Genomic DNA, 14,428 nt, shown 5'->3' on the forward strand with positions numbered 1-14,428 from the left:
CCTGTAATCCCAGCACTCTGGGAGGCCAAGGCAGGCAGACCACTTGAGGTCAGTAGTTTGAGAGCAGCCTGATCAACATGGTAAAACCCTGGCTCTACTGAAAATACAAAAATTATCCAGGAGCAGTGGCTCACACTTGTAATCCCAGCACTTTGGGAGGCTGAGGTGGGTAGATCACAAGGTCAGGAGTTCAAGACCAGCCTGATCAACATAGTAAATCCCCATCTGTAAAAATACAAAGATTAGCTGGGCTTAGTGGCATGCGCCTGTAGTCCCAGCTACTTGGGAGGCAGAGGCAGGGGAATCGCTTGAACCTGGGAAGTGGAGGTTGCAGTGAGCTGAGATCGCACCACTGCACTCCAGCCTGGGCAACAGAGTGAGACTCTGTCTTAAAAAAAAAAAAAAATAGCCAGGCATGGTGGTGAGAGTACTCAGGCGGGTGAGGCAGGAGAACTGCTTGAACCTGGGAGGCAGAGGTGGCAGTGAGCCAAGATCGCACCACTGCACTCCAGCCTGGGTGTCAAAGCTAGACTCCATCTCAGAAAAAAAAAAAATGCCAAGTATACCAGTATACTATCTCGTGTTAGTCTTCAGCACATATATTTAACACATTACAAACTGCCGTGTATAACCTCACAGGCTTGTTGTGATGACTGTGTGAAGACAGAGTAGACCAAATGATGCCCAAGATAAAACTATTTCCAACTAGTGGGCTAGGAAAACACTATATTACACTGGCTTTACGACATGGAAACAGCTCTTCAGACATCAGCTTGCTTAATTCAGGCTTAAGTAAATAATAGCAATTAAATATACTGACAATTCATTGAAGCCTTTCCCAAGTGAGCAACGGTGGTAGGCTTCTTCAATATGTAGTAAGCAAGGGTTGCAGTATTAGAACTGTGATGCCCACAGAGTGTCACTTAGATGACTTAGTTGATAGACTACCTTCATTGGAGATGTTTGTTATATTGTTCTGAGACACTGAGAAATGAGAATAAATGGCCTGGGAATGGGTTAAAATACTTCCAGGGGCAGACAGCTAATGCAAATGAGTGAACTTTTCAACTAGTAACTCTTGGCTATTGCTGGGATAGGACCATAGAGGACCCTGTCCATTCTCTACACTTGCCAAAAGCATTCGAGCTTACTTTTAAAATTCTGCACAGGGACCAAAATCTACCAGTTGGCAACTTCTGGCTAATGCATATTCTAGCACTAATCAGAGTATGAAACAAATGCTTCAGTGTGTTATGTTCCTTGTGCTGATAAACAATAAAGCTTGGCGACAACCCAACATGAAGGGTATACTACATATCATACAGGATAGTTTGGGAATGAAAACATGGATTCTGGAGTTAAGCTATGTGAGTTCAAATGCCAACTGTGCATTTCATTAGTAATGTAAATATGGGCAAGTTACTTTTGGCATTCCAGTTGACTCATCTACATAGAGGCTGATCCTCTTGTTGTTACAAGGATTAAATGAGATAATACAAGTGTTCAGGCCTGAGTGAGCCATTATACATTCATAAGCTAAGGGGCTGAGAGACGCTGACACATTTAGAATCACTGGTCCTACCAATGAAGGAGCAGAAGGTATTCCAGAGGGCAAAGCTAAAGGAAATGTTTCCAAACAGGACCCTCACATTGTTTTGCATCCTATTTTAGTTCTGAAATTAAATCCAAAGTAAGGAGAGAGCACTAAATGAGGAAGGACAACATGGAGAACAAAATTCTTCCTAGATAAATTCCACTGTGTTACTTACAGGGAAGGTTTACACCAGAGAAAGGGAAAATGAAGTCCTGGTGACACGCCTGGGACAAATCAACTGCTGACTCAAGTTTTCCTGTCATGTGTCTAGTAAAGTTCACTGTGCCTGAGCTCTGCCTTTGTTTTTAATAAATGATGCCAATATTTCCATTTATATCAGGTCTGCCAAAATATTCCTTGATCTTTAAGCTAAACGAGTTTGGTTTCTCTTCAAATAGTAATTTTCATTGGCAGCACATATAGAATGTAAAAGTGAAACAGTGAAATAAACTATAGGTAGAAAATATTCAGCTTAGAGAAAAGCAGAATAAAATTTTTTTTCCCAAGTTTAAACATGGTAATGATGTGACCTTTAGCTATGTAAAACTATTTGACTAAGTGGGTAAAGGGAAATTAATGTCCTGGTATCTGCAATTAATCCAAGCCTTCTGAGGACTAAATCCATTTATTTCTCTATCCTTTCTAAGGAGAAAATCCTAACAGTGTGAACTTAGTGTGCCATTCCAGGTGGTAGTTGCTGGTTCAGTATTTTTGTATCAAAGTTGTTGAAACCCTATTAATAAGTTATTTCAGGGTTAAAAAAATACCCAGGAAACCAAATTGGAAAAAGAAATTTTTTTTTAATTAGAAACCAAGTTTACATATGGTTAAATGGTTACTAAAAGCTCAGTTGTAACCACTCCTAACACCACTAGCAGAACCTCAAGGGAGCCAAGAGCTCTTCCCTTTTCCCTTGTTAATTTCCAGTATAATGTAGCAGCACAGTTATTTCATGTCACATTTAAGGAGAACAAGAATCAATTTATATAAAGTACAATTGTGTATCCTTAAACATTCCACATAAACACACTGCCAAAACTCACTGGATATGCTGGAATTGGATATGCTCACTGGATATGCTTAAATTTCTTACGTATTGTTTATTGCACCCAGAGTACTGGTTAAAATGCACTTTCTCTCTATGAGGATCAAATGCAATAAGGTATGAGGGTATTTTTAACACTGTGAAGTACACACATAATATTATAAAATGCCATTTAATTGGAAGGAGTTTTCTATCATTGCAAGTCATATATATAACTTTTAAAAGAATACTAGCAGCTTTTACCTAGGCTCCTAAATGCTTATAAATCTGAGACTGACTGGACCCACCCAGACCCAGGGCAAAGGTACATTTTACCATATCATCTTTATAAATAATTTATTTTTTTTTTTTGTCAGTTTGGCCTTTCCTACTGCAGCCAGGTGAGAGCTTAAGATGTCAGTCCCCAATATCTTCACAGAGCACCTTTATGACCAGTTTGGGGAATTACAATGGTAAGGGGAAGAGGCAGATATGAAGAGGAATGGTTAGGGAAATTGTCATTCATGACTCTGTGCTATATTACTTGAGGGGCTAAGAAAAATGTATGGTCAGTGAAACACAGCAGTGTACCCTTAAATGCCTTATGACTATCCATCCAGTCTGTGCTTTTTTGACTGTGTGCAAATATCAGTAATAACGCTTTTGGGGGCTCAGATGAACAGAGAACGCCAATCAACCAGGACTCTGGAAGGAAAGCTCCAAAAACGAGAAGTCCTTCAACACCATTTCCCATTACTGTTCTCACCAAGTCAATGGCTGTAAAACAGTTTTGATTATTTATCTCCATCAAAGTGATTTGATTTGAGATAATCACACAATCTCAGGCTCGGTATGAAAAAATATCAGAAGTGGCTGAAGTAAAAGCAGCAGCTTCATGCTGAAGACACCCATTTCCTCTGACTCCAGAGCTCCACCATCTGGTCTCAAGATTTTTCCCTCTGAGGAAACAGCTGTAGAGAGGCAGCCCAGTTCAACCTTGCTGAGACAGTGAACTTTGCAACCATACTGACACCTACTGACTTGCGGAGAATGCTGAGAAAGACAGTGTGCTTTGCAACCGTTAAGTCCACAGCTCCTGAGATTGCCTTGCAAGTCATCTTGGGCGTGAAGCAGAGTGGTGCATCAGAAAAACATGACGATTCTGGTGAGAGGTGGCCTTTAGGAACAAAATAGACGGCTCTCCTTCCCCCTTAAAGTCTTTTCTCCCCACCCTCAACATTTCATGAGAACATCAGTTCATAAATACTACCATCTTTTTCTATGACCACCCTCCTGGAGAAGGAAAGTGAAGGTTTTACAACTACATGTGCTCAAGAGTAAATATCATCAGGAAAGCTCTACACTAACAGGCAGGTTATTAAGACTCCCAAGAAATCCTCATAAACTTTTCAATCTGAGGAAAATCCTGAGAAGGTAGTTAGTAAGCACCACCTAGCGATGTGGTGCTAGGTTTTGCTAGTTGTCAGTTTTTCCCCTTCTTTGTTTTCTCACCCCTCTTAACTTCCATTGAGAAATTAAAGTGGAAATAAGTTCAAAGAACCCTAAGCCTGATAGAGCAGGGTGTCTCTTAATTTTATATTTCATATGGATGAAGCTATTCTAGTTGAGAATTTTGCATAATTAAAATAATTGAAAAGGTATGTATAAGGAAAATTTCTCAGCCTTTAAAAATCCATTACATTTTGATAAATAAAACTTGCATACTCATTCTGTAGTTTGAATAATAAAAAATGTATTACATTTTCCAATTTTTTTTTTTTAACATATGGCCTGGTTAAGAACCATGCATATCCTTGTCTCTCCCAAGGATAAATTGAGCTAGCCCTTGGGCAACTACTTAAGCACTTAGTGTTGGAATGATAGCAGCAAATGTCAGCTTTTCAAAGATCCCACCCTAGTCCAGTTCCAAGGTTACGAGGTCAGGAAGAAAAAAATAATTCCATCTTTCAAACATACATGAAACAAAGTCTTTTCCAACCAACGGTTGAGTCATAAATGCAGTCTGTGCAACGGCACATACTTTTGGCTATGTTCACACAGTAAACCATAGAAACACACTGGCTCTGATGGCTACCTGCAGAAGACAGACTAATCCAGTGTTATTTAGTGTAGCCACGGGTGGCTTCTTCTGTCAGCAGGGCTTTAGAGATGCTTACCGTATGCCCACAGTCCAGGAAGGACATGCCCAGTGCAATCAAACATTGCCAACCCTGAAAGACAAAACATGGTCATCACTCACCAGGCTCTTTGAAAAGCCATGACTGCTCACACAGCACTTCTCAAATGCAAATCTGCTCCCTTCCTTGAACATCCAGCTGTGCCCATCTTCTACCACCAAGGGTAGCGCAAGTCATTCTCTCAACCCCGCCCCCCTTTCAAAAAATCATCTGCCTTCCTCAACAAAGTTTGTCCATATTATTTTTAATATTGAATTTCTCTGTTCTTACTGCTTTGTGTCTGTGGTTTTCCTTTTTTTTTTTTTTTTAATCTTTATCATTATTTTGTGTTTTAGAGACAAGGTCTCCCTCTATTGCTCAGGCTGGAGTACAGTGGTGCAATCATACCTCACTGAAGCCTCGAATTCCTGGGCTCAAGCAATCCTCCCTTTTCAGTCTCCTGAGTTGCCAGGATTACAGACGCACATCACCATGCCCAGCTAATTTAATTTTTTTTGTAGCGACAAGGTGTCTTGCTATTTCTCAAACTGGTCTAAAACTCCTAACCTCAAGTAATCCTCCTGGCTCAGCCTCTCAAAGCACTGAAATTACACACATGAGCCACCTCGTCCAGCCTGTTGTTTGTTTCTTTTATCCAACTATAAGTTCTCGGAAGTCCACTTTTCCTCAGTCCTCCCCATGATGAGGAGAATGACTAACAGACTAATACAATTGGTGTAGTCTCCTAAGCTGCTCTATGAAGTTCCTGTTTTGAAGCTAAACAGCAGTAACCCACTCTAGAATCAGCCCTCTCCTCTAAAAATAGGCCTTCAGGCCAGAGGCAGTGGCTCACACCTGTAATCCCAACACTTTGGGAGGCTGAGGTGGGTGGATCACCTGAGGTCAAGAGTTTGAGACCAGTCTGGCTAACATGGTGAAACTCCTCTCTACTAAAAATACAAAGATTAGCCAGGCGTGGTAGCACGTGGCAGTAGTCCCAACTACTCAGGAGGCTGAGGCAGGAGAATTGCTTGAACCCAGGAGGCAGAGGTTGCAGTGAGCTAAGATCATGCCACTATACCCCAGCTTCGGCAACAGAGAAAAACTCTATCTCAAAAATAATAATAATAATGGGTCTTCAACAAGCTCATTAGCCTTAGGCTGACTGAGAACAAACTGGCACCTTCATATCCAATTTGTATTACGAAAGGATACCCCTAACTTCTATAGTGAATTTTTAAAAACAATTCCTGTCAAGGATATACTCAGTTACTTGGTTTTCCTTGAAGTTAAGTTCCTAGATCACAGGATCAGTACAGTCTTTGTGTGCTCAAAGTTTATCAGGAAGAAAAAAAGAAGAGATATATCAATCTAGGAAATAATTTTTCAACATTTACTGAAGTAATTTTCTCAATAAAGTATCTAACGTGTGGCACACTGGTGTGGGGAAGTGTTCTAGAGGTTAACAGCAGGTTTCCAGCCTCCATCTTTAGCCATTCTCTGCAGCAAAAATGATATAAATTCTGCTATTCCTTATCTCCAACTCCTGTGTTTTCTCAAAGAAACCTATACAGAACAGGGAAATGGATCTGTTGTTATTTTGGCTGTTTTTCATTAATATAAGCAATGTTAAAGACGATTTGGAAAATAGAGAATATATCTATAATCCTACCTTCCTACAACAAATTATATTGCCATTTTTATATAATTCTAGACTTTTTAAAAATTTTTTTATAATTGGAATATAAATTTTACATACTTTTTCATGTAACTATAGTTTTATAACCACGATTTTTAAAAAATGACTCTAGAATGAGAGTCAAGGAAAGATTATTACTATTTACTTATTTGCTTGGACAGCTAGTAAGTGATGGAGCTGAGGGGGGCTGTGTGCCGCATGTGTCCCACCCCGAATCTCTAAATCACACTGCATGCCCCATTCTCCACCTCTGTTTTGTACTGTCCTCCATTCTCTGTACTGCTACCCTTCTTTTAGTTCCTCAAACATACTGTACTCTCTTGTTAGGAATTACTAAGAATGGAAACCACAGAAGTGACAGAAATTGAAAAAATGACAAATCTTCGTAACCAAAGTGAATTTTATGGTTAGAAATATTATTTTGTAAACAGCTGGATTTGACAATTTCATATAAATTGTCTCGATCACCTGGAGGTAGATTGTTATGTGCTATTTTGGGTCTGTTCATTTCTCTTTTTTTGTGGAGATAGAGTCTTGCTATGTTGCCCAGATTGGTCTCTAACTCCTGGACTCAAGTAATCCTCCCGCCTCAGCCTCCCAAAGTACTGGGATTATAGGCATGAGCCACTGTGCCCAGCCTGGGTCTGTTCATTTCTGAATGTCAGTGAACTCCACCTCTACCATCCCTGATACCTATGCCCCTGCTCTTCCAGGCTGGACTTACCAAGTAGAACACAAAGCCCAGATAAGCCACGCTGACCACAGCAGCCACCACATACAATGCCACATGCCCTAGTTCCTGGACATAAACCACTACAAAGTACATATTGATGGAACAGATGATAAGGACCAAGATTCCTCCTGCAATCCGCCAGCCTCTGTAAAAGAAATCAGCACAGTCACTGGTGGAATAATCCAACTTGGCCACAGACAGAAAAGGAAACTGCATCCTGTGGAGTAAACAGGACGGGAATTAGAGGCAGTTCAAAATGAATGGAAAAACTGTTCTTAACTTGAAAAAAAAAAAAAAAGATTCTTCATAAGTCTAAGTTAAATCACCCAAAGTTAGATACTGATAGGGAGAAAGAGTGGGGAAAAGACACCAACAAATAATCCCTAATATTTAAGTCCCTAGAGATGCAACAAGGCCTAGAAATGCAATGAGTCATTTTATTAATGTTCCCAGAAATGCAACAAGTCACTTCAGATACCTCATTTCCTTTGAAGATATATATAAAAGGTACTAACTTACGCCTTTCTTGTTAAGATCATTTAACAAAGAATTAAGGTGCCTCAAACTTCCGTGGCTGAAGCTGAAGAGTTATGCTGTAAAAGCTGAACTTTCTTTCCCTTCCAAATGAAAGATGTGCTTTCTCTTCCTTTACTATATTCACAGTTTCCATTCTCTAAGCCAAAGAGGAAGCAGTTAGCAATCACCTCTCAAAGCATATCACTTCCCTCTATGTCTCACGTCTGACTGGCCTACTGCATGAAGATACCCTTTCCCCACATCAGCATCCCCTTTGGGAACGAAGAAGAGTACACTCACAGTCCATTGGCAAAGTCACTCATTACTGGCCGCAAGCTCGTAAATGTGAGGATGGGTATGAGGGCAAAGGGAAGCTGGAAAAGAAAGAAGATCAGATGGGATTACTATGGGTCCTTGTATCACCCTAGAGAACAGCACAATTAATGAAATGGAAACATAAATGCTGCCTCAACTACTCCATGAGAAATAATTATTCCTATCATCCCAACATGCTTGGGCATTACACTGAATTCTGTAGAGCTGTCATTAACCTAGCACACAAACCTTTGTACATGACTTGTCTCTTTAACCTCCACAAGACCTAGCACAGTGTCCTATATGTTCATTTAATGTTTGTTTTGCATTAATGAACTACAATTTTGTGTTCCATGTGTAAGTAAAGCTCGTAGTTCGCATTCAACAGGTTTAAAAAACCAAACCATTTCTACAATCCTTTTAGATGCCAAGGATTTCATATACATTTACTGCAGACCACAACCATGCCTCTGCCTTCCTCTCAATATCCCCCCAGCACCCAGCTAGGCTTGGTACCCAAGGGCAGTACATAATGCTACCCTAATAACTAGGATGTGAGTTTCCTCAGCTTCCTCCTCACCTGTAAGCTCTGTAGAACATTCAGGAAGTCATTCATCCCTGTTAGATGCTCTACATCTTGGAAGACAGCAACAAGCAGAGTGGGGATGATGGCAATAGAGCGAGTCAGAATCACTCGGGCAAAGCGTGACCACTTTAGGTTCAGGAATCCCTGGAAGAAAACATAGGAGCAGGATGACTGTCTGCAACAAGAAACAAAAGTTTTGGGGAGGTTTAGGAGAGACCTCAGAAGAATGGGATTGAGAAGTGACAAAAGGGGCCAGGCTCAGTGGCTCACGCCTGTAATCCCAGCACTTTGAGAGGCCAAGGTGGGTAGCTCACCTGAGGTCAGGAGTTCAAGACCTGCCTGGCCAACACGGTGAAACCCCATCTCTACTAAAAATACAAAAAATTAGCCGGGTGTGGTGGCCAGAGCCTGTAATCCTAGCTACTCAGGAGGCTGAGGCAGGAGAATTGCTCAAATCCAGGAGATGGAGGTTGCAGTGAGCTGAGATCACGCCATTACACTCCAGCCTGGGCGACAAGAGTGAGACTCCATCTCAAAAAAAAAAAAAAAGAAGTAACAAAAGGGTTGTGTTATCTCCCTCTATCCTATACCAGCACATACCTCCATGACAAACTGGCCAGAATAGGTTCCTGTCATGGTGGAGCTCTGTCCTGCAGCCAGGATCCCCACTGCCCAAATGTAGAGTGCAGCAGGCCCAAAGTAACATCCCAGCACAACACCCTGTGAGAGGCCAAGAAAAAGGATATGATTGTGTCAATAATCTGCTCAGACAATATCCAAAACAGCGGCTCCCTGTGGCATTTCTCCCTTCTTCCTTGCTATGCACCACCCACGCCAAGTGCCGTGCTGGGCACTGTGCCAGTAGCTAGGCTCAAGTCCTGACCTCATTCTAGAAGCTTTCAATCTAAACTTTACTGGATGTTCCTTCGTTTCTCTGCCTAGTCCTTCCTCTTCTCCAAGCTCCTAAACCTCCATCTTAAATATTAAAAAAAAAAAAAAAGAAAAAGAAGAGGTCTACACCACATTCCCCAAATTATATTCCTTTACACACTATTCTGGAAAATGGCAATAGAAGTACAGGGAAATATCAAATAAATTTGGGAAATGCTACACACCATATATTCTACTGTTGGAGGATCACAATGTAACCAGCATAAAAGAACTGAGAGACTCCAGTAAAAACACTTTACTAAGAACACTTTCTTGGGGCTGGGTGGGGTGGCTCACACTTGTAATCCCAGCACTTTGGGAGGCCAGGGTTGGAGAATTCCTTGAGCCCAGCAGTTCGAGACAAGTCTGGGCAACAAGGCAAAAACCCTGACTCTACAAAAAAAAAAAAAAAAAAACAAGGCCAGGCATGGTGGCTCAGACCTATAATCCCAGCACTTTGGGAGGCCGAGTGGGGGTGGATCACCTGAGGTCAGGAGTTCGAGACCAGCCTGACCAACATGGAGAGAAACCCCATCTCTACTAAAAATACAAAAGTAGCCGGGCGTGGCAGCACAAGAACAAAACTCCGTCTCAAAAAAAAAAAAAAAAAAAAAAAAGCTGGGGTGTATACTGCATCATTTTCTTCTTTTCTTTTCTTTTTTTTTTTTAAAGACAGTCTTACTCTGTCGCCCAGCCTGGAGTGCAGTGGCCCAATCTCGGCTCACTGCAACCTCTGCCTTCCAGGTTCAAGCGATTCTCCTGCCTCAGCCTCCTGAGTAGCTGAGATTACAGGTGCCCACCACCACACCCAGCTAATTTTTGTATTTCTTTTTTAGTAGAGACAGGGTTTCACCATGTTGGCCAGACCGGTCTTGAACTCCTGAGTTCAAGTGATCCACCTGCCTCAGCCTCCCAAAGTGCTGGGATTACAGGCGTGAACCACCGTACCTGGCCTGTATAATGCATTCTTTTCAACTGAGCCTCTATTCCTTCCCATTTAATCCAAAATGCTTGTCTGGTGTCTGGAGTTCTGAAATAAATGACACTCCAGAGGAGATATGCTCACATCTAAAGTGAAGTCACAAAAAAGACCAGATACTATGCTAAAAATATTGATTCAGGAACAAAGATCACAAATCCAAACATGCTTACCCCTTTGTAGATGTCCACAGCCAGTGTCGAGTTATCTTTAGGAAAGAGGCCAGCATGAGGACTGCTGGTGTTCGTACAGACTTCAACCTAGAACCCAAAGCAGTTCAAAAGCAACTTTTGTTTCAGAAGCAAGGACCAAATAAGAGCTTTCCTACATATCATACACAGTCATCTATGAGAGGTAGGCTGGAGGGAAAACATTGAACACTGGATATATGCTGTGATGTGGGCAGAGACTGGCAGCAATGTCATCTAGGATCTTCCTCTATAATCCTTCTACACCCACAGGTCATCAAAAATCTTCACTAAGTTACAGTGTGCATGACAATAATGTACAAACGCCGGGGTACTTTAAATGATTACAGGAGGAGAGGCTCTGAAGAAGGCTTCAGACATGAGAGAACACCCAGAATAGAATCCTCAGTCAAAGCAGACAGAGGAGTCAGAGGTTCCATAGATGGGAAACAAATGGTGGTCAAAACTACATAGGCAGGCCAGGCACAGGAGCTCACACCTGTAATCCCTATACTTTGACAGGCCGAGGTGGGCGGATCACTTGAGGTCAGGAGTTTGAGAGCAGCCTGGCCAACATGTTGAAACCCCATCTCTACTAAAATTACAAAAAATTAGCTGGGTATGGTGGCAGGCACCTGTAATCCCAGCTACTCAGGAGGCTGAGGCAGGAGAATCACTTGAACCCAGGAGGCGGAGGTTGCAGTGAGCCAAGATTGTGCCACTGCACTCCAGCTTGGATGACAGTGCAAGACTCCGTCTCAAAAAAAACACTACATAGGTAATCAGAAATCAAGATTGATACAGAATTCAAAATGACAAGACAAAGTCTGTCATCATCACAGTTTCTGTTTTCTGTTTGTTGACTACTCCCAAACAAAAGCTGAGAAAGAGGGTCCAGGCTTGGTTACCCCCATACTGTAGACTCTGACTGGTGCATGGTGATTTTGGGGGGCAGAGGTGAAGCTACAGATTATTTTTCCTGAACATTAACACTAGAATGAGGTATTTTCCTTCCCCATCCCATTGCAGTCTTTACTTTACCCTCATATTCACCACCACCCATAACCCCGGCTTACTCACCACCTGCTCATTGGTTTTCCCAAAAAATGCTTCAGCAAAGACTGAGACAACAAAGACGTTGATGATGAAGGAAACAAAGAGTGCAATGCAGGATTCAATGAAAAAGTACTTATTGGCTTCTCGAACTTCCTGCTTATTGTTCCGGTTTACCTGTCTAGACTAGAATGACAACAACAGCAGTCACTTTTTGACCAGTTAGAACAAGTTTCCTTGTAACATTTCAGGAGTTTGGAGTCAGCTGAGAGATTTAGGGGACAAACAGTTGACCAGACAAAATGTGAGAGATCCAACACTCACCTACATCCTAGTTACTGAGCAATTAAGAACTTCATATCGGGGGAGAAAAAAGAACTTCATGCCCTTTCGTTGAACTGTACATTCCCCAAATAGGGAACAGAGACTAAATGACTACTGAGCTCTCAGTTACTCTCAGTGGCTGGAAGGACCACTGACCTATAAAAACAACCTGATTTCAGTCCTAAGGTGTGCATATCCCTATTTATAAAGGTTTCTGAAATGTCTAAGCAAGCTATTATGTAATACTGATGGTAAAAGCCTGTTTGGGCTTCTTTACTCCTGACCTCCATAAGCCCACTTGAGCTTTTGAAATTTAAACACAAGAGACTTGATGCACTTCTGACATTTTATGAAAAACTTTAGTCCCAGCTGGGTGCAGTGGCTCACGCCTGTAATCCCAGCACTTTGGGAGGCCACGGCGGGTGGATCACTTGAGCTCAGGAGTTCGAGACCAGCCTGGCCAACATGGTGAAACCATGTCTCTACTAAAAATAGAAAAATTAGCCAGGCGTGGTGGTGCACGCCTGTAATCCCAGGTACTCGGGAGGCTGAGGCACGAGAATGTCTTGAACCCGGGAGGCAGAGGTTTGCAGTGAGCAAAGATCACGCACTCCAGCCTAGGCGACAGAGCAAGAGTCTGTCTCAATTTAAAAAAAAAAAAAAAGAACTTTAGTCCCACCTGCTTTATGCAGTTAGTAATCTCTGGTCAATCTGGTGATAAAAAATATCATCTAAGTATATGGAGTTTATAAATGTCCAGCCTTGGAAAATACCTTGCTCCTTCAATGTCCTAACAATTGTAAACTAACTTTGTGTCCCTTGCAATTGAAGGAAAAGATCCCATGAACTGTCTACGAGGTGAAGGAGATAAGGGCCTTGCTCACCTTGACTAAGGCAGAATGCAGGTACATGTTGTGTGGCATGATGACAGCTCCCACGATGCCCACAGCCTGTTCAATCTGTGGAGTGCGACAGCCTGAACAGGATGGTACGAACATGCCCTTGAGTACCTGGCTCTGGCTGGGTTTCACTGTAACATACTATATACCAACATAACAATGATCAGCCTTTACAGGAACGTGAAACGGGAGTAACATAGTACTAGGGAACAGTTAGCATCACTTACCCCTTAAAACCTCTTCTTCTTCTTTCTTTCTTTATTTTTATATTTTTTGAGATAGGATCTTGCTCGTCACCCAGGCTGGAATGCAGTGGCATGAGCACAGCTCACTGAAACCTCAATCTCCCGAGTTCAAGCAATCTTCCCACCCCAGCCACCCAAAGTGCTGGTATTACAGGCCACCACACCTGGCCACAATCTTTTCTTCTGCAACTACCTAAGATAATGAGGAATACAGAATCATCATAGGACCAAGCAACATAAGGGGCTTACTACCAGGGGCCAGAGAATTCAAGACTGAGTATCCAGACAGTTTACATCACATCTTAGATATATGAAACATATGTGTATGATACGTAATTAATATTCTAAAGAAAGGGCTGGGTGTGGTGGCTCATGCCTATAATCCCAGCACTTTGGGAGACCAAGGCAGGCAAATTGTTTGAGCCCAGGAGTTCAACAGCAGCCTGGCAACACAACGAAACCTTATCTCTACAAAAATTACCTCGCTGTGGTGGTGTATACCTATAGTCCCAGCTACTAGGGAGGCTGAGGTGGAAGGATCACTTGAGCCCAGGAGGAGGAGGTTGTAGTGAGCTGAGATTGTGCCACTGAACTCCAGCATAGGCAATAGAGTGAGACTCTGTCTCAAAAAAAAAAAAGCCAGGCACCTTGGCTTACACCTGTAATCCTAGCACTTTGGGAGGCTGAGGCAGGTGGATCATCTGAGGTCAGGAGTTCAAGACCAGCCTGGCAAACTTGGTGAAACCCCGTCTCTATGAAAAATACAAAAATTAACCAGGCATGGGGGCAGGCACCCGTAATCCCAGCTATGTGGGAGGCTGAGGCAGGAGAATCGCTTGAACCTGGGGGCCAAAGTTGCAGTGAGCCGAGATCATGCCACTGCACTCCTGCCGGGGCAAAAGAGGGAGACTCCATCTCAAAAAAAAAAAAAAGAAAAGAAAAGAAGAAAGAAAAAGCTGCTAAGGGACTTGTGCACGGTGGCTCACACCTGAAATCCTAGCACTCTGGGAGGCCAAGATGGGCAGATCACTTGAGGTCAGCAGTTCAAGACCAGCCTGGCCAACATAGCGAAACCCCATCTCTACTAAAAATACAAAAAGTTAAGACAGGCATGGTGGTACACACCTATAATCTCAGCTACTTGGGAGGCTGAGGCACAAGAACCA

The 14,428-nt window shown here is 42.3% G+C and overlaps 1 protein-coding gene across 2 annotated transcripts in view; it reads right to left on the reverse strand.

The window, feature by feature from the left end:
• Window positions 1-14,428, reverse strand: part of SLC11A2 (solute carrier family 11 member 2) — a 47,223-nt gene that overhangs the window by 3,478 nt on the left and 29,317 nt on the right. For both annotated transcript variants that reach the window (XM_025401249.1, XM_025401250.1), the window contains exons 9-16: window positions 13,003-13,158; window positions 11,822-11,980; window positions 10,727-10,813; window positions 9,245-9,364; window positions 8,639-8,788; window positions 8,044-8,117; window positions 7,219-7,372; window positions 4,796-4,849 (exon numbers count right to left, since the gene is read on the reverse strand). In XM_025401249.1, the coding sequence (XP_025257034.1) occupies window positions 4,796-4,849; window positions 7,219-7,372; window positions 8,044-8,117; window positions 8,639-8,788; window positions 9,245-9,364; window positions 10,727-10,813; window positions 11,822-11,980; window positions 13,003-13,158 (954 nt within the window). The remainder of the gene's footprint in view (window positions 1-4,795; window positions 4,850-7,218; window positions 7,373-8,043; window positions 8,118-8,638; window positions 8,789-9,244; window positions 9,365-10,726; window positions 10,814-11,821; window positions 11,981-13,002; window positions 13,159-14,428) is intronic.

The sequence above is a fragment of the Theropithecus gelada genome, chromosome 11 (genome assembly GCF_003255815.1).
Source record: "Theropithecus gelada isolate Dixy chromosome 11, Tgel_1.0, whole genome shotgun sequence".
NCBI classification, from domain to species: Eukaryota; Metazoa; Chordata; class Mammalia; order Primates; family Cercopithecidae; genus Theropithecus; species Theropithecus gelada.